This window comes from Cavia porcellus, unplaced genomic scaffold (assembly GCF_034190915.1).
Source record: "Cavia porcellus strain 051 isolate PalLab524CR breed Dunkin Hartley unplaced genomic scaffold, mCavPor4.1 scaffold_14, whole genome shotgun sequence".
NCBI lineage: Eukaryota > Metazoa > Chordata > Mammalia > Rodentia > Caviidae > Cavia > Cavia porcellus.
The window spans coordinates 37,260,780-37,280,867 of record NW_026947497.1 but is presented as its reverse complement, the minus strand read 5'-3'; the positions used below and the strand labels follow the sequence as shown (position 1 = coordinate 37,280,867).

The 20,088-nt window shown below is 43.0% G+C and overlaps 2 protein-coding genes across 11 annotated transcripts in view; one reads left to right on the top strand and one right to left on the bottom strand.

Annotated features, from left to right (window-relative positions):
• Positions 1-20,088, top strand: part of CUNH4orf51 (chromosome unknown C4orf51 homolog) — a 47,963-nt gene that overhangs the window by 25,431 nt on the left and 2,444 nt on the right. The window lies entirely within an intron of this gene.
• Positions 16,004-20,088, bottom strand: part of Znf827 (zinc finger protein 827) — a 159,533-nt gene continuing 155,448 nt past the window's right edge. For 2 of the 10 annotated variants that reach the window (XM_013160263.3, XM_013160262.3), the window contains exon 14: positions 16,004-19,514. In XM_013160263.3, coding sequence (XP_013015717.1) covers positions 18,695-19,514 — 820 coding nt within the window. In that variant the 3' untranslated portion in view covers positions 16,004-18,694. The remainder of the gene's footprint in view (positions 19,515-20,088) is intronic. The other 8 variants (XM_063260812.1, XM_013160267.3, XM_013160265.3 and 5 more) reach the window with 7 other exon arrangements.

Genomic DNA, 20,088 nt, shown 5'->3' with positions numbered 1-20,088 from the left:
ATAGAGGCTGATACCTGGAAAGTGCCTTAAAATTGGTATCAATGACAATCCTGCGGATATGTTGAGACTCGACTCGGAAGGTGGAGGGCGTTGGAGGGTCCATGGCTGGGCAGTTCTGGCCCTCGTGTCAAACTGAATTCATTTGTTCTTGCGCTCCAGCCTTTCCCCTGCACTTCTCTCTTTGTCCCCACCCAGGGTCCTGTCTTTTGTGGGGAGCTCTACTCTTCCCTCCCCCTAACCTGGGTTTCACTCCCTCTTTCATTCCCTTTGCTTTTCTTCCTATTCTCTTCCCGCCACAGCCACAGCCACAGCCACAGCCCTGTGATTTTATTTGGGTTTTTTAAAATGAAACCAGGTGCTGCATAAAACAAAAGCAAAGTAATAACAAGGAAAAACGATCCAACGCCCGAGGAATGTGCTGAGTTTTATGACTCAGGCTGTCCTGGCAATGGACGGCTTGACACAGAGGTGGGTGGCAGGGAGCACAGACCATACATGGCAGCCCTGGGCTCCCCAGATAGGATGGTGAAGGCAGCCTGTGACTCACTCCACCAAACTACAAGGAGACTTCCCAGGGACTAGCGCCAAAGGATCGTCAACTTTTCCCCCTGCAGAGGCCACAGCAGTCTGATGGAGCTGGGGCCACCCTGAGGTTTGGGGGGGAAGAGGCCCAGGCAAAAGGCCATTCCAGGGAAAGAAGCAGGCTCTGTGTACTTGGGAAAGGTTTCGGGTGCGTTTAGGAGATGAATAACATGTATAGCAAAGCTCTGTGAAAATAAGTTCCCGGTCGTAGGATTGCTGCAGTGGCTGGAGAGGAGGGGTTCCAAGGGGTGTTTGTTTTTTGCAGCAATGCAGTAGGGCAGAGGAAGAGCTTGTCAGATGCTGGCACCTTTCTGGGGTGCCATTCCTAACGCGGTCAGCAGGAGCAGCGGAGAGCTAGAGGCCCGGACTTTGTGCATAAACACCCAGAGACACCCAGGCTGGCAGCCTCACATTCTGAGAATTTTTTTCAAATGAGCATAGTAAGGGGGCGAGATGTGCAATTGTTTTTTCTTTCAATTACTAAGAGATAGCCTTTGAGTGCTAAGGAGCTGATCTTGCCCAGCAGGGGTGGTGGAACTTGGCCTGAACTTGGGTGAGAAGAATCTGTCTGCTCTCTTCATTACTCAGGCCTGGAGGAACAGACAGGACTGATGATGGTCTTCTGTCTGGGTCCCACTCAGGGGGCCCCACTTTTTGAATGAAAATGAACCTGGCCTGGCACAAATGAGATCTCCACGTACAGGAGCCCCATGGAACCAGGACTGGCTTTTTCTTATCTTTCTTTTCCTTTCTGTAGAATATGTATCACATAGCAATGGTTATTATTCCATAATTGAGCTCTACTTAACTGTTTCATTAAAGCTATTTACCTGGAAAAATGAAGTCTTTTAGGAACGATGACTTCATGCATATTTATAGCCTGGCATCACTCTGGTTTTGCAGGAGAATGGGCTCATTCAGTTTTATTTATGATGTGACACTGGGGTGAGTGACATCCGTCATCTGGGTCAGCCCTCCGCTCTGTTTCACTGAAGCATGTTTATGGAGTGATTATGCCTGCAAAGAATTGCTATATTTAGGCTTGCTCCTCCCCTAGCCCCCTCTAACCTCTCTTAAGTCTCCAAACCAGCCAAAAGCCAAGGTTATAGTCTAGGAAAGATTTGAACCCCAGTGAAAATGGACAGGGGCTGGAATACGTGCTGTGGAAGTATGTGAGAAATTGGGAGGCAGTTAGGATGGGAACACTGACTGCTCTTTTAGCATTCCTATAGCAAGGTGGTTTTGGCGTGCCTGTGTTTGCAGGTGAATGCCCTTAAGCTGCCCCAGAGGGGCTCTGACAGGTGGTGATGATGGCTAAGAGATGAATGGAATAGATGCTCAGGAAAAGCCTTCTTCCAGGGAGCTTGCCTGGCCCGGGATATCCAGGCCTTCAGGTCTGTTGCTCTGGGGGAGGACCTGGTAGGGGCTCTGTGACCTCTGCCAGGCCAAGGTCTCTGGTGAAACCTGAGGCTGTCCTCTCTCAGCCACACCTGGCCCCAGGCTAGGGCAGCAGCTGTCCTTCATCAGCTGTGGAGGAGGGAGGGCCTCCTCTGGCCTGCTGGCTTTTAGCTGCGCATGCCCTGACCTTGGCATTTCAAGCTCACACAGGCTGACTTTAGGACTCAGTGTTTGCCTCCGATGAGCTAAGCTACCTATTGTTTATCCTAGGAAGGGCCAGGTTTTGGCACGGTGGCGTGAAATGTTGCCAGCATTTTATTTTTAGAGACAGGAAAATGTCTGCTTTTTGGCAGCTGCTTTTATGCACTAGGGATGGCATAAAAAAGTTCAAGTGAGAGATTCCAAGCATTAAATTCATGGCATAGGACACAGGCAAAAGCACCATGGGTTTCTCAACAGCACCCTTTGTGGAACCTGAGATCTTTCATTAGAAGGCCTCCTGGGCAGAGTGGATACCCTGCTACTGCATACCCTGACGACAAAAGTCCTCCAGGATCTTCTGAGTCCCCTCTGAGTACATCAGCTGATCTGAAATATTGATTGTATGTCAATTCCCCTGCTTGTCTACAATCCATAATCTAGTCTTGATAGGGAGACTAAGAATGGCAGCCTGTTAAATTTCATCCTCACCAGCCTCTTCGGACCTGCTCACATTGTTAGAAGGCAGCCAACTTGCACGGCAAGAAGTAAAGTATATGGCTAGACTCAGGGATTGCATTTCCAAGTTTTATTGTATTTGATACTTTTTCTAATTCTGTTCTTAAGTCAGCTTTTTGTTCGTCCTGTCATTCTGGCTACTGACTATTCGAACGCATTTTGTAGGCAGTAATATCATATAATGCAAAGGCAGAATTAAATTGTTTCTCCTCTGGAAACAGAGAACTTCTTAATTATAAAAATAAGACCAAACACTACATTCTCCTTTCTGCTCACAGCCTGTTATTACCTTTTGGGTTCATTTTTCTTATTGCTGGTGTACATCCTTTGACAGGTTTTTCTTACATTCTCGTTCTTTTCTCCATTTGAGAGCAAGGAAGAAATTTTCTTGATATCTTAAGTGAGAATTCATTTTGAACTCTGTGTGAATGTTGGTTTGGCTCATCTGGAACTCTTACATTTGAATTTATTTTTCCTCAGCCCTTCTAAGCAATTGTGAACATTGTTTTCTTGAAACCACTGTGGTTGATAAACAGTCTTCTGTTGACCTGAATCTCATCATTTATGGGGAATCTCTCTGACTGTTGTTGTCCCTTGAAGGATTGTCTTTTCACCTTGGTGCTCTGGAGTTTTATTTTTATATCATTATGTGTGAAGTTATTTTTAAGGTTTATTCCCTCTGGGACTGACATGCTCTTTCAGTCTGAGGACTTAGGTGTTTCTTTAGTTTAGATGTGGGAAGGGAGGAAGAACTCAGGAAGGTTAAAACAAGCTACATGGTTAAGTTCTGAGCTTGGAAACAGTGTGTATGCCCATCAACAGATGAACAGAAAAGGAAAACTCAGAAATGACCTATATACTCATTCATAGATGAGTGGATAAAGAAAATGTATTCATACACAATAGAATACTACTAGGCCGAAAAGAATGATAAACTCGAGGCATTCATTGGTAAATGGATCCACCAGGGGACTATAATATTAAGTGAAATCAGACACACAAGTTTAACTATTGCATGGTTTCTCATATAAGAGACCAAAACAATCTGTAGCTATGTCTATCTATCATCTATCTGTCTCCATCTGTTGCTGTCTATCTTGTAAAATAGAAACTAGATAAAGAAGTAGGGAGATCTTTTTCTAATGCATGAGGAAACGAGACAGAGGAAAGAGAAGGAAGGGGAGGGAAAGAGATTGGGAAAAAAGAATTGGAGAAAAAAAGAAGTTGAGCTTTTGCAAATGGGAAGGAGACTAAGAGTTGGAGGCGACAGGAAGGGAGGGAGGGAAAAATTGCAATGTGTTGTGCACATGTATTAATGCCCATGAGACACCTAATCATTATGTGCTTCAGATATGCACCAATAAAAATAGAGTGCGAAGGACGAGAGAAGGATCTGTGTGCCTGAGTGTAGGGAAGAATTTTATGGGGTTGCAGGGAAAGGAGACGAGCAAGGCTGTACAAGGGGGATTCTTGCTAGTTTGGTAAGAAGAAAATTTCTAAAGAACGTTTTCAAGATCTTTGGAGGTACATTAAAAAAGAACTCCCCTGTTTGCTGTTGGAATACTAAGATTTGAATTAGTATATGTATATGCATATCTGTTAACTTGAATATTAACATATTACATACACACATATAATCTCTTTCATGGATAATAGTTTATAAGAAACATAGCCAACTCTTTTTTTTTCATTCATTCAGTAATCTAGTTTGTCTGGATGAGTTGTTGTAAGGAGGTATACGTTTGGACAGAAAAGACACCGCAGTGTTGAAGCATTTCAGGACTCAGGTTAAGACCTGGCATGTGAAGTCCTGCTACCCTCCCCAGAAGTTTGCTCTATGCAGAGGAATTTGCTCTGTGGAATCTCTAGGTTTCCATGAGAGCTGATGTGTGGCATAGAGGATAAGATCTGGGAGAGACTCAAACACAAACTGATAGCAATCAACAGCGGCATGTTTGGATGCTGTTAGCTTTTATGTTGGTGAAACACAACACCTGACACCCACAACTTAAATTTTTAATTTTGGATCATGGTTTTAGGGGAGTCAGTCCAGGCCAACTAGTTCCAAGGAAGAAATGCAATGGCTGAAAGTCATGACAGAAGTGCTGTTTAGATCATGGTGGTGGGAAGCAGAGCAGGGGGTGTCAGGGACCATATAGAGTACCTAACCCATGGCTCTGTGACCCAGCCAGACACACCCAAAAGTATACTTGTTAACCTGCTGGGTGTTTCTTAATCCAATCAAGTTGTCCTACACAAACTAACTGTTACAGTCTTCAAGCAAACAAAAACAGAAGCTGCAAAAATACTAGCAAAGGATGCTTCTTTTCAGTATTCCTAAAATGTAATTATTTAACTTTTTTATTTTATCATATTCATGTATTGCCTTTTTTTTTTTTTTTTTTTGTCTTTTTCATTTTTATCGGTACCAGGGATCAAACTTAAGACTGCCTGCTTGCAAGGCAGGTGCTTATGCCGCTGAGCTAAACCCCCAGCCCATGTATTGCCTTTTAAAAATATGAATTATTGTCAAACTTTTTAAAAGAATATACAAATAATCATTAAGAGTCCAAATGCTCCTAAGGGTTTGACTTACTCTAGGTTGGTGATGGCAAACTTTTTGCCTGAGTGGCAAACTGCAACGCCAAACCCAGTTATTTATCCCAAAGTGCCAACACTGCAATTAAACCTGAGTGCTGAGATTTTAGTTTAGAAAAAACAATGCATATGTTAGCATCTTTTGTTTAAAAACATACAGTAATGCACATGTACCATCTAGGGCTCTCATCTAGGGCTTTTTCCTTTCCCCTTATAATATACACATTAAAGGGTTTGATTTGATGAGACAGTGAACATATGCACCCTGTGTAATCTGAATTACTGCCCAGATTAACAGGTAATTAGAGATTGGGTAGCTGCTGGCCCGGCATTCCTAACCAGTCCTGAGCTCCTAGGTCAGATGCTGCTATTTGCACTAGGATTTGAGTCATGCATAGTTCTGCATCATATTAATGCAGTTTGATATTTAATGTGGCCTTTGCTGAATGGTTGTGTACATAGCTATTATACTTTAGTGTGTGGGTTTCTAATGGTCTTGAGTAAGACCAAGATGGAAATGGAATTACAAGAAATATAAAGGCTGTCAAGGTTGAGTCCTGTTGACCCAGCCAGAAGCTTATTATATTAGACTGAGGAATTTGTTCTATGAATTTTCTAGGTCCAACCATTGGATAATGGTATGCAACACAGAGGAAGGGAATTTGGGAAAGAGTCAGCCTAGAGCTGATGTTCAGCTGACAGTAGCGTCTCCAAGCAAATGGAGAAGCTGCAAACAAAATTAGGTTCAGGGTGTGCTGACAGTGGAGGGCAGCTGGGTTAAAACAGTTCACCCAGCTCCGCAGAGGAGTCAGACCACTTCTTGCAGTTGCCATCAGCCTTTCTTCTTTTCTGAATGTAAGCTTTCCTCCACTTGGTATAGAACTAGTGCTTTATCCATTTCTAGAGAGAGAAATGCTCTCAAATCATAATTATTTCTTCCTTCCTGCCAAAATATGACATTTCACAAAAAAGAACCACGCATTTACTTTATCATTCAGGAGCCTATATTTTCCATTTTGGGGTTAATCTATAATTAACTGTAGCTGCTCACTCATCAGGTTTCCCACAACCCCTCATCTCTCCCCAGCCTTTATATTAAGCAGTTAATGCTCTGTGTATTCGTTTGTGAAACTTCTTTTAGAATTAGGTGCCCAAGGAAAGAATTCATTTTTAAAGAGACGCATTCTTGAAATCCATTGCTTGTTTTGAAACTTTAGTTTTCATAAAACAGCATTTGTAAAAGCAAGCCCGCCTCTAGAGACCATGTGACAATACCTAGCAGATGTGACTATAGCCAAGTCCTCTCCTCAGAAGCCTGGCATTTTCATTTCCTTTGTATCTGCTGCTTTAATGGAAGAGCCCACCACAGTGTCACACGTGCTCTGCTTCTCCAAGTGTGGTCTGCAAGGCTCTGCCAGGCGGTCTCTTCCAGAATAAATGTTTTCAATATGATAACGTTGATATTTGTGTTTCTGGCATAAATTAATGATTTTTCTCATGGTATGTAATAAAAAGCAGTTTACTTCATTTCTACTTCATAGAGCCAAGTACTTTTCTTCTGGCCTGTGTGAAGAGGGTTATTTTTCTCTCTGTTGGTGAGAGGCAGCTTTCCCATTGCTGGGACCAAACATCAGACACCTGAAGTTTAAAGAAGATGTTTATTTAGATCCCGTTTTCAGGGGGTTCAGTCCATGGTCAGCCAGGTCCACGGCAGAAAGATGTGAAAGAGGGAAGAGGCTCAGCTCATGTCAGAGGGAAGCAGAGAGCTTGAAAAGAGCTGGGGAGGAAGGAGCCAGGGTAAGACATAGTCCCCAAGTTTACACCTTTATGATCTGCACAGGCACACACACAAGGGACTTAGTACTAAGTCCTAGGCTTCTCTCAAGCTCATCAAATCGATGATTAACTGTTGCAGTAACTGAGCTCTTTTTTCTAAAGAGGCATGCAGCCTAGAAGGATTTGAGATCCCTTCCTCTCTACACAGGTTGGCTTTGCAATGCCTCAGAGAGGGACAGTTAGTTATAATGACAAGGACAAGGAATTCAACCTCTTTTAAGCTCCAAGGCTTGGCTCGTAACTCTAATATCCTGAGTGAATCCTGACAGCATTCTGCTGTATCCATTGTGTTTTGAGAGGGCCCACATATTCTCTTTTAAGCCATTATTTTTCTAGACTGGAATTGTTATTTTGTAACTCTGGCCATGGGAGAAGGATAAGGGATAAAGCAAGTTTTCATCCCTTGATTTTCTCTCTCTCTGTCTCTCTCTCTGTCTCTGTCTCTCTTTCTCTCTCTCTCTCTGTCTTGCACTTGTCTGGGATCTTGTATTTAGGAGTGGTATGTATTTTACCCCTGCAGCCCTGCTTCCTAATGTCTTTGGCTAGCAGGGACTTCCTGGAAGATAGCAAGAGCAGGTCAGTGTGAGGATGAGTTTATATCAAAGAGGTATGGAACACTGGTGTGGTGGGGTGTGGTGGGGTGTGGAGCTGGAGATTAGCATCCCAGCAGCTCCCTTTTTTCCTCTAAAAGGTTGGAAGAGAAGGGAAGTTTGGGTAACCTTTGGTAGGAAATAAATATGCATGAACTTTATTTCCTTCATTACTGTCTTAATTACTTTTTACTTGTTGCTGAGACAAAATGCCTGATGCTCAAGTTAGGGAAGGAAAGGCTTATTTCTTACAGTTATTGGAGGTTTCAGTCCACACTCAGTTGGCTGTAAGGCAGCCTGGCATGGCAGGGCAGCTACTCATGGCCGCTGTAAAACAGCAAGACAGGAACCAGCAAGATAGAGAGAGACACCTTCTGCCTGCTATTACATCATATCGTGTTCCACCCTTAGGTGGGTGTACCACTCACATCACCAATCCAAGCCCTAGACAATGAACCAACCACAAACGCATAATTGCGTGAGGCCTGGGGGCCACTGACATAAACCATTACAACTACTGAACTCAATGCAAGGACAGACTTTCATCTTTCTCACCAGCTTCTCACTGCTCATTCATTCTTTACCCTGTTGGAATTTGTTTTTTTTTTTTTTTCCTTAATCTGTTATTGAAACAACATCCCCCCAAATCTTCAAGAACCATCCCATTGGTAAAGACTGCAAAAGCTAACCTGACCCTATTCATCTTTGCACACAGGTTCACAGAAAACTCTCTTTCTCTGGGTTCTCTATCAATGCTGTCTTTGTCTAGACTTCTCCCGTGGCTTCTTCTCATTCTCCCGTGTTTTCCCTCATTCTCCTCCTCCTCCTCCTTGTCCCCCACTGAAGTGAGAGTATCTCCCAAGGTTCTGTCTTTAATTCTTTGGTGGTGGTTGTCATAGTTGCTACCGTGATGTTCTTGCCCTCCATACTGTCTTCAAATGTCATCTTTGCATCTACAAGTCTGATCATGAACTTTCTTCTGAGCTCTGGAATGGTTTTTTTTTTCACAGTCTTTCTACACAAGAATGTCCTATTCAAACACAAAACTATTGTGATACACCTGGTAAGGATGCTAAGGATCTTTGCTAAGATGTTAAGCATGAAAAAAAAAATGGGCAGAGTAAGAAAATATTCAGCAAATAAAAAGGGTTCAGCTGGGCATGATAGCACATACCTTTATTGGAATTGCAAAATGCATGGTGAGGGATAGATCTGAGGGGGAAAAAAACCGTAATTTCATTTTAGGACAGTGATAAAAATCCTCATTTCTCTATTTTTTCAGTCTTTTTTAGTGCTGCTAGAGTTATCTTCCTAAAACAGAGTTCAGATCATACCATTCTTCTCTTTTTTGTTAGCTTTTTTTTAAAAAGTAGAGAAGTTTCAGTAGAAACCGTAGAATTCAGTTCCTTGACAAGAGACCTGATGCTCTCTACAAACTGGCTTTGTTTGGTTTAATTGTAATCTTTCAGCACAACAGAATCCACCAAGCAATTTCTCACCTTCTTGCCTTTGCTCAAGCTGTCCTCTCAATCTGGAATGCTTTCCCCACTTTTATTGCCTACAGACATCCTACTCGTTCTTTAGACTACACTTTGCATGCTACGTCTTACAGAAATCTTCCTTTCACCCTGGTAAGAATTAGTATCTCTCTATTCATTATTTCCATAAGAATATGTTTGTGGCTTTACTGGCATTAGAACATGTTTACTCATACACGTCTTCTATTGGTTGGTAATTCCTTAAAGCTTGGAAATACATCTTATCTAGCTCCATTTCCTGCCAAGTGCTAGCACACAACTTTCCACATATTTGTTGTTCCTGAAATAACAAATGGGAAGAAGAGGGAGGTATGAGTCAAGTTTAGAGGACACGAGGAGCCTAAGGGAGGTGCTTGAAGGGAGGTAGGCTGGGAGCCTGCTCTGGAAGACTTTCAAGGGGATGGAAGCTGAGTGGTGAAGAACATTGTGGAGAATAATGAGACAGTGGATTCCAGGTGATATTAGGGGCTCATCCCCTAACACGTAAGCCTGCGATGCAAACTCACGCATGTACATATTTGGCCTCTTATCCACAGGCAGACAAGCCAAATTGTCAAGTTTTCTTCAGCAGGAAATTCTTATTCTGCTCATTTAAAACGATCCATGGCCTCTTTGAGTAATGGAGACTCCTAGGTATTTAACTACTGCTGTGGCTATTGTCTGAGGACATACAGTGATGAAACCTTGACCTATAGCTTGTTTATGACCCAATGCTGTGCACATTTATTTAATTGTAGGAAAGATGGGCAAGGGCATATTCTGATTAATGAGATTTCTTTGACCTTTAATTATTTGTTTCATATATTAATCTGTTTCATCAACCTGTTTTTTTTTCAACAGTGCAAGAAAATAGTGAAAAATATTGTCTTGCAGTGTGAATCCTAACATAATAAAATTGATGACTTCCCTCTGGATGTCCATGTACATACATACTTATTGTATATTTTTTAAATGGTTTTTTTTTTTTTTTTTTTTTTTTTGTCTTTTTCCTTTTTATCGGTACTGGGGATTGAACTCACAACTGCCTGCTTGCAAGGCAGGTGCTTATGCTGCTGAGCTAAATCCCCAGCCCCCATACTTATTGTATTTATAACTACCTTATTTATGTACTCTATGTATTATGTATATCACATACATTATATATATTCTATGTCCTTATGTGACCATATACATCTGTTATATTTATTCTATAGCCTTATGTGACCATACATCAGTCTATTTTAATCTTTTATTAGTGAAAGGACTTACCAGTTGTATGTGTTGGAAATGGAAAGAAACAAAGAAGACCGACGTTCTGAATACTTACATTTTCAATTAGCTATTTCCCATGAAAGAAAGTACTCCCTGTTTAGCCTCAGATATTTTATGAATTATATGCCCAGAAAAAGCACCAGGCAAATGCAATCTTTTATTCCTAGCTGGGGTGTGTCCCTGCCAGCCTTATCTTTGCACCCAATTCATAGTGAGTTGGTGCTCTTTTATATTTATTTTTTTTTTCAGTACTGGGGATCAAACTCACGACCTCACACTTGCCAGGCAGGTGCTTACGCCACTGAGCTAAATTTCCAGCCCACTATAAAGTGAGCTGGGAATTGTGAAAGTTGCCTGGGTCCTCTTGTTTGGGATGCTGGGTGATGGCTTCACTTCTTTGGCTTCATCTGGGTCCTCTTGTGAGTCTTCCAGATCAAGGAGGCCACCCACACACAGCAGAAGGCAACCCACGTTCCTGTCAAGAGGCTTCTCAATGTTGTAGGACAGATTCATCTCATTAAAGAAGTCAAAAAACAAACTCTGGGGCTAGGAGTGAAGCTCAGTGTAGCATGAAGCCCTGGGTTTAATCCCCGACACTGCAAATAACAAAGAACCCCCCAACCCAAACCAAAACTAAATAAGAGAAGACCTTGCCATACAGATGAGAGAAACTTCCTGCTTCTCCCGTGCGAGCTTTTCCTTTCCTTTGCATCAGCCTCCAATACTGCACTTTGCTCTGCCTCCTCCATCAGTCCTCAGGATCTGGTAGAGGAGGGTGAGTACATCGTCTGAGCTGGAGGCTACTGTGATGGCAGCATTCATGACAAATGTGCTAATTACTGCGGACACCTCTTGTTCCCCAGCTCAGGAACTCACCTTCTTACTCCAGCCTTGCTGTGGCAACCAGCTGTGCGCCAGTGTAATTGACAGCATCTCACTGTGGAGTCCTTCATGGTCTGCACCACGGTTTCTTTGCCACCCGGAAGTGTAAGAGAGTCAACACTCGGGGTGGACTCCATGCCTTCCTTCTGTCTCTTGGGCTGTGTATTCCGATGTGTCTACAGCTCTTCGTGAGGGTCCCAGAGATGTTGTATCCAAGTTGTCTACAGCAACAACTAACTCACCAGTGTACCTGGGACTGGCTTTTTCTTGTTCAGCTCTTGTTGGTTTCTCACTTTTATTCCTAGAATTGAATTCTAAAATAAATGATTGTACATAAGCCCAGTTCTCAGGGATGTTTTTTGCAAGAGCCCCGAGAATAGATAGACAGATAAAGGTTGATAATAAGGGATAGATAAATAGATATATAAGTACATATGTATGTATATAGGTGAGTAAACAGGTATAAAAGAAGATAAATTAGATAATAGAGATAAAAAGGTAGGAAGACTTTTGTTATCAGTGAATGCTGAGGCCAAAAGTATTGCACAAAGAACATTCTAACAGAATTCTGCTTTGAAATGAGATGTTAAGGGGCAGGGGGCTCCATGGTCCTGTAACTGGCAAATCTATGGCCTGCAAACTAGGAATTGCAGTTAAAATAAAAATAAGAATTGAGTTGAGTGATGGCATCTCACTATCTAGAAATCTTTAAGACTGAAGGATGCTCAGCTTTCTGGGATAATTCGGGTGGAGCCCAATCTTCAGGACAGGGTATCCCAGCCTGGTATATGATCTCTGCTTTACTTGTCTGAGATGGAGGCAGGTCAGTTACTTCCCTGTGTCTCTAAACAGGTAGGAGCCCTGCCAACCAATGGAAGGGCCAGGAGCTAACTTTCCTAAGGTATTCAGAGTCTTGGGATGTATCTTTTAAAGTAAGTTGGTGGAAAAAGAATATTTAGCACATTCTTTATGCTAAAACGAAATGACTTGCATACCTGCTAAAACATCTACTGTTCTGCAGGAGATGTTTGAAAGGCGGAAGGCAGACAGCCAAGCAGGCACGCTTGTAGGAGTCACCCAGAGGAAATGGAAGGCGCCATTGGGAGATGATGGTGGGTGGGGCCAGGCCTCCGTCCTCATCTAGCTTCTCCTAACTCATCTCACCAGAACCTGCACAGGGGTCTGGAAAATATTTTAAGCTCCTCTTAAGACGTCTCAATGCAAGCACGGTGACTCGGTTTTAATAAGGAAAAAAAAAAAAAAAAATCAGACTTCCAAAACTCTAAAGTGGGCAGGAAAATATTTTTAGTCATTTTTTTTTCTCCCAAGCCTATCATTGTTTGAAAACTTTGAGGAGTCATTTTTTATTATAATTGTCTTGCAGATTATGCCTTATAATTGAGTTCTGCTTTAGAAAATTGCCTTTTTTTGTTTAGAAAGAGTCATAGTGTTATGAAATATTACATTAGATGAAGAGGGGGTCCTATGATCAGTTAATTCAACCTCTCTTTTATGAGATGCTTAATAGTGTGTTATTATTGTACCTTCACTTGAGTCTGAGCCAGGTTTAAACTCCATTGTGATTGGAAAATATTATATATTATCAGATATTCTTAGTAAATGGATGAGGCATCTGTAGAGACTGGTGTGGGGGAATTAATTCTGAGAATTGAAGTCAATTCTCTGCTTCATGGTTATAATTCTACTGAAAATTAAGAATTACCAATCACTTAACTGTATTGCAAAGGAATTCCAAGGGGACACAATTGATTTTCCTACATTTTAAGCTCTCAACGTGAACAAGATTTGCATTTTCCTGTTTTGCAGATTCAACCCTAAAGAAGACATTATAAGCAGGAGATCTATTATCTCACAAAGAAGAGTAGGTCTTGATTAATAATCTGAGGCTTCCTAGACCTTGGACAGGGAAGAAAGATGAACTGTTAGTCTTAGTGGGAGTTACCACACTTACCTCAGAGCCTCCTTTCTGGGCATTTGCTTGTTTGGTTAATTGTCACTAATAAAATAAACCTCATTTTATGTGGAACTCTTTTATTCTGAAGGAATGCTGTGTAAGGATGCTGACTGGAGTTATTGTGAATATTTGTGATGATGGCTTCTCTGGGTAGAGCCTGTGCTTTTAAGGGCATCCTTTAACTTGTGATTTTGCTCACAGGTCCTAGGGTGCTGTTGGGATTCTTTTACAGTCTGTATCTTCTGGAGGCCCAGATGAAGTTCCCAATATTTTTGGTACCAGGGACTGGTTTTATGGAAAACCATTTTTCTGTGGACCAAAACGGGAAATATTTTTCTTTTTTTTTTAAAAAATTGGTGTATGTTTGAGGGGCACAATAATATTTCTCAGTGCTAGCATCACTGGCTCAGCTCCATCTCAGATCATCAGGGATTAGAGTCTTATAAGGAACATGCACTCTAGATCTTGTTCATGCACAGTTCACAGTAGGGTTTGCACTGCTAAGGCAATCCAGTGTTGGTGCTGATCTCACAGGGGGAAGAGCTCAAGTGGCGATGTGAGTGATGAGGAGCAGCTGTAAATACTTCTCTTGTTCACCTGCTGCTAACTTCCTCCTGTGCAGCCCGGTTCCTAACAGGCTGTGAGCTCACAATGGTCCATAGCCTTGCCTCAGTGCCAGAACCCCTTTCCTCTTATATGCGCTGAGCTTCTCTTGGATGTCCTTCCTTCCTGTGGACCAAAAGCACCAAGAGGACTTGAAGTATACACCTTTCCCTTCAGATTGTTCACCTTGTCCATCCCCCCCATGAGTGTCCTGATGTGATGCTTCTGACTTGGGGAAGGAAATACAATTGATAGTTCTCCTGTGCCCCTATGACCATAGCTATGGCTCTGTTAAATAGTCAGGCATTTTGTGGCTACCAAGTGAACAACCAACAATAAATACATTATAGAAAACATGGCATTGGGTCTTGGCTTACAATATATTTATGTAGGATGACAATAAGAACAAAAATCTGCGAACTTGAATTAGAACTCAAAGACTTGGAGAATCCACTTCCAACAGAGAAGATGCATCTTTTGTCATGAATAGCTCTGTTTCCAGACCATTTCTCAGTTAGTAGAACCCCATTTTGGGGAAAATTATTTCCAGACTGATGATCTTTATACTGTTGGATAGCCTCAGTCACAGGGAACATGTGACTAGTCTAAGGAAAAAAGTGTGCATAAAAAATAAGTTTATGGCTGTCATCCCAGCAAAAATCAAAGGAATCTAGCTTACTTGTAACATTTTCAGTAGTACCAGCCACTCCAAAACAAAGCTGCTTTTTGCATCTAATAAAAGAATGTGTTTCAATCATCTAAAAAGTAGTTAATGAAAAAGTGAAGGAACATAGGGCTCTGTTAGTGACTGGTCATTTACAAAATGGCTTCTACATTATCTCATTTTTTAAAAAGTACATGTGATCACTTTAAATGTTGCAGTGAAGTGGTTCACAATTTCTTGAAATAAGTAAAGGACATTATATTTATAAGCATGTGAGTTGTGAGCCACACCAGACGTTCTCATCTGTTGCTTTATATATTTTTATCAGTCATCACAGATTCATGGGGAAGGTTCAAATGGACAGAACTTTAAAGTGGATTTAAAAAATACTGTTTTGTTTTAACTCAGAGTACTTCTCATCTCGCTCCCCCTTTCCTTTGGTTTGTTTTTTCCTCTGGTACCTTTTCTTGAATGGTCAACTACTACTTCTTGTATTTGGATAGATTATTATTTAGCCTGCAAGACATTCCGTTTCCCTCTCATTAACATCTTCTAGTTGTCCAACTTCATTAAGACAGCCCCTTCTTTGGGCTGTAGGGTCAATAAACTCATGTTAAGCAGGAGAGGGGAAGGTTGATGAACTCTTCTAAATGTCACTGAATAGTTTAAAGAAGAAGCTGGCTGCCACGGTCCTGAATGACGGATGTGCTCTCAACCTTAACTGATGGACATTTACAACATAGTAACCCTTTGCCTTGTCACCATGGCTGTTCAAAACTTGCATTTCGCAACAGCTATAAATAGGAGGTCCACTAATCTGATTAAAACACACGGAGAGGTAAAAAACAACAAAGAAAACAAAACCTTCAGATTAACAAGTAGACAAGGATGGCAACCAAGGGGTGGGGGAAAGAAACGAGTATAGCCAACCTTTTTTTTTTTTAATTAGAGTATATTATACTTTCAAACTGGATACACTAGAAATTGGCAATGCAACATAAGATGCAAAGGAATATACCAGTTACTGTCAAAATGACCCTGTACAGCCTTGTAATGCAAAAAGCTTTATACAATACAAATTTTCAGTAATGTACACAAACCTTGACAGTATGATCATCTGAACATAACATGAGGAGTTAAAAAAGGATAAATGAAAGTGCTGAGAACCCTAACTGCATTACTATATGGGAAAATAAGCTAGCTTTCATGGAAGGATGCATAGTGAGAGCAACCGAAGTTAGCTGGTAGGTGAATTTCTCAAAGATGTTAGTGTTTTACACGGAAAGGATATCTATGGACTACATCCTTCCCTGAGTATCAAACTGCAAACCAAATTTGGGGGTATATAGTATCTAGGTGGAGTCTGAAAAATGTTGTAGATTTTCCTTTATTAATAACAATAATAATATAAAAAGTCAAACAAACTCCAAACACACCTTTTCTCACTCAGAAAACTTTTATAATTTACCAGAAAGATTGATGACTCTTTCCAAAGTGCTAAAAAAGTTGCCCAATTATATTAAGCATTACTAAGTCATTCAAATACAAGTTCAGTGGCAAGCGGTGAAATGCATGGCATCTGAGCAGTCACTGTCTCCTTCCACCACCCCCGCACCCTTGAAGGTTTCCATCCTTAGACCTCTTATTATTGCACAAGTGGCGCGCTAGAAAACCCCGAGTCCTCGCTGTCCGGGCCACCCTTCCAGGTTCTTAACCTGCTGGTGCCTAAGCCTTGGTGGATCACCAGGGCCCTCTTTCCTGTCGTCACTGAACTTGTAGTTCTGAAAACACATTTAGCCAAGTGGCACATTCTCCATTATATGGGGATAAAGACATGACTTTAAAAAGAACCAGCCCACCCACACGCCCAGTGTTCTTGGAGTATATTGTTCGTAGCTGTTGGTAGTGTCTTTTACTGAGACAGTGACATAGTGAGCTGAAAATGTTTCAAACAAGGCCAAGAGCAAAGGTCTCTGCTGGAGAATGACTGAGGGTTTGGAGCTTCCGGCCCTAACTGGTTGATCTCCCTGCCCCCGTGGACATCTCCAAAGTGTAAACAGGTTTGCCAGGGGATGGAGCAGGCTGCCCATCCATGGCTGGATTCCTGGCAAAGAGAAGTACAGCCCACCGGCGGGGGTCTGGGAAGGAAGGCTGGTATAGATGAGAAATTTGAGGCCTTGGAGTGGACAGATGTACAGTCTTCTGGCTTCCTGTAGAGCTACACTAATTTCCAGGGGGTTTTTAGTGAAGGGTTAGGGTTACTGACTACAGGAAGAAAATCAGGGATGGTTTTATTTTCCCCTGGTGAAACAGATTAAAAAAAATCCCAATCCTAGGATAACACATAGTGGGAACAGAGCAGCACAGTAAAAGCATTCCTCCTCATACCAGCTCTTCAATAGATAAACAATATATTAAATTTATATTCCGAACTTCCCATTATTAAACAAAGCACATTTCTTCCTGCTCTTTCAGCTTGTTTCATCCAGGATATTCTGTTGTCTTAAAAACACAAGCAATGAGCAGGTTTAGCCAAAGATTTTTTTCTTCCTTTTTAAATTATCTATTACTTTTTAAGACGAGTGGAGGTCTATGCAACTGATCCACACCTGCTTCCTGCTGCGATAAAGTGCTGCACATAAATTGCCATTTTAATGACCACAAAATAAGAGCTTTAAGTAAGTATAAAGTTAGCCTCCTAGCAGGTTCCATCTACCAGGCGTTAACAAAATGGAATACAGAATCACTAGTGACAGGGAGGGTACAGCCACAGCCAGGGGAGGCAAACACCGTGGGGACTTTGCCGGGGGTGTAACTGAACCAGAGGACGAAACAGCACCTTTTTTGTTGTGTCATTTTATGTCAAAGAGGTTGTGGCTAAAGTTTCAAACATACAGTCTACTCATTCCATAGAAAGGTACATTTTCTTCCGTTTATTTTACTTTTTTTCCCAATGAGAAACAAAAATTAGTGCAAGACCAAAGCACTGTGCAAAACTGCCATGTCTTTTTTTTTCTTTTTCTTTTTTTTTTTTTTTTTAGTCTGAGCATTTATACCCAGAATGTATCCAAACCCCTTTTTAATCTCCTTGGCTGGATTTATCAACCATAAAATTTACCACTCATACAATTTTTTTTTCTGCAAACAAATGGTAACCACTGAATTAATACATCTTATATATATATATATATATATATATCATCTGCCCTTAAAAAAACGATGCACTGTGTGTGCGTCCCATACACATCACTCCTGTGTGGGCACACATACAAAACACGTAAGTTTTGTGATGTTAGCTGCAGTGCTGCGAGATATTTCATGCAGACTGGTCACTTGATTCCTCGCATCTTCCTCACCAGAGAAGATCTGAGCTCAAGGTCTCCAGCATTCTGCCCCATTGGAAATCTCCAGCAGCACAGCAGATGTCTACCAGGCACCAGGCCCTACCACTCTGTAGCCATAAAATAAGAGAGGGACAGGTGGTAAAGGAGCTCAGGGAGAGACTGCAGTGGGACGAACAAGCTGGGAGGGGGGGAAAATGTTCACCGCTATGAAAGAAGCCAGAACAAAGAATGTGCAATAGAAACATCATGGCACACCACACACAGCTTTCTCGTTCGGAACCCACAAAACATCCACACACCCCATTCACCCAACAGAAAACCAAATGCACCAGTATATAAGCCTACAAGTGCTGATTGCTAGTAAGGACACTCTCGTTAGGATTTAGCAAGACAATTCCTTTAGGAGCGAAGGATGGAGGGGGGCTGAGAGTGGGAGTGGGTGGCTGGGGAGGCATGCCTCTGAAGGAACAGCGTGTGGTAGGTCACCTCTCTGAAGATTGGATAAAGCAGCTTTCAGGTCAATGCAATAGGTATACACACAGAGCCAATTCTCTATTCCTTACTAAAGATATACAGTACACATGGTTTAGACCCCAAGGGTCTGTAGTTTTGCAGCAACACACACCTGTTGGGTTTGTGTTTAAGTTTAGTGGATTTTTTTTTTTTAAAGTTTACTGTCCTTGTCTCTTTGTTTTTGGTACAGAACAGGGCTGCCCTCAGACAGTCTCTGCTCTTTCTCTTAGTCCAAGATAGGCGAGGAAGGAGTGTTTGGGGGAGGGGATGCTGGGGGGAGCAGTCTGAGGTCGGGGAGGGTGGAATGTGAGATCCAAGTGGTTCTTGGGGTACAACATTGTCAAGGGAATGAGATGGGCAAAATCCGAGTTCCGGTACTTGTCAAAGCGCAGAGGAGAGCCGTTGAAGGCCAGGGCCTTGAGTGCCAGGTTGGGCTCTGAACTGCTGCTGCGGGCAGCGGACAGGGCCACAGTCTGCAGAGCCTGCGAGGCGGACATGACCGACAGGGGAGACAAGAGATTCCGGGAGCTCCCCACAACCAGGAGCGGGGTTCCGGGGCTGGCTGGTTCCTTGGGGGCTGGACACAGGCCCTTCTTGTCCTCCTCAGGGCAGTCTCCACTCTGGTGCTTCTTGACGTGGCGGCTGAAGACGAAAGGGTGTGTGGTCTTGAACAGGCACTCTTCGCAGCTGAAGGTCTGGCGTGGGGCATGCTTCAGCTTCTTGTGCAGGTTGAGATTGTCCTTGCGCTTGCAGCTGTAGCTGCACTGGTCACAGTGGAAGGGCCGCTCCCCGGTGTGGACGCGCACGTGCTCGATGAGCTTGTTGGCGGTCTTGGACAGGTAGCCGCACTGGTCACACTTGTAGTGGTTGCCCAGGCGATGTTCCCGGGTGTGCGTCTCCAGCTCCAGCTGGTTGGCCTTCACCGTCTGGCAGATCCGGCACTTGTACTCCATCTTGTAGTGGGTCTTGAGGTGGCACTCCATGGCAGCGGGGCGGTTGGTGGAATAAATGCAGAATGGGCACCTGCCGGGGGGAAGCGATACAAGCAAGGTTCAGCCGGAGAGGATCCAGGGCAGCTGCGCTTCTCCCCTCCTCACCAGGCTGCCCTCAGCTCACCCTCTGGTCTCTGAGGTCTGGCCTGCCCAGCCCAGCCCTGCTGCCTCTTGGGGTAGAGATGGCCCCCTGATGCTCACTGCTGACAGGGCAGTGCCCGCTGACGGGCAGCTCTGCGCAGGTCTGCGCAGCCTATTCTGGGTCTCCCAGCTGCGATGCCCAAGGTCAGCATTCGTGAGGGGAGCAGAGAAAGGGCGAGGAATAAATAACTGGTGCTCCCCTCCAGCCTCCCACCCGGCCCATCAGAGCCCACCCCGCTCCCCATAGGACACAGCAGAGGACTAAACCCTCCTGACCTCCCCTCTAGATGGGAGCAACACAAAGAATCGACTTTTCATGCACCACACCAAGCACACGCAGAAAGGCTAAGAGTTTTAAAGAACAGCTTATAGGGGGAGAGCTATCTCCAGCAAACAGAAAGTCACAGGGGTCAGAGTCGTGCTTATTAAAGGGTAGTTAGGATGAGAAGGCCTGTGTGTGTGCG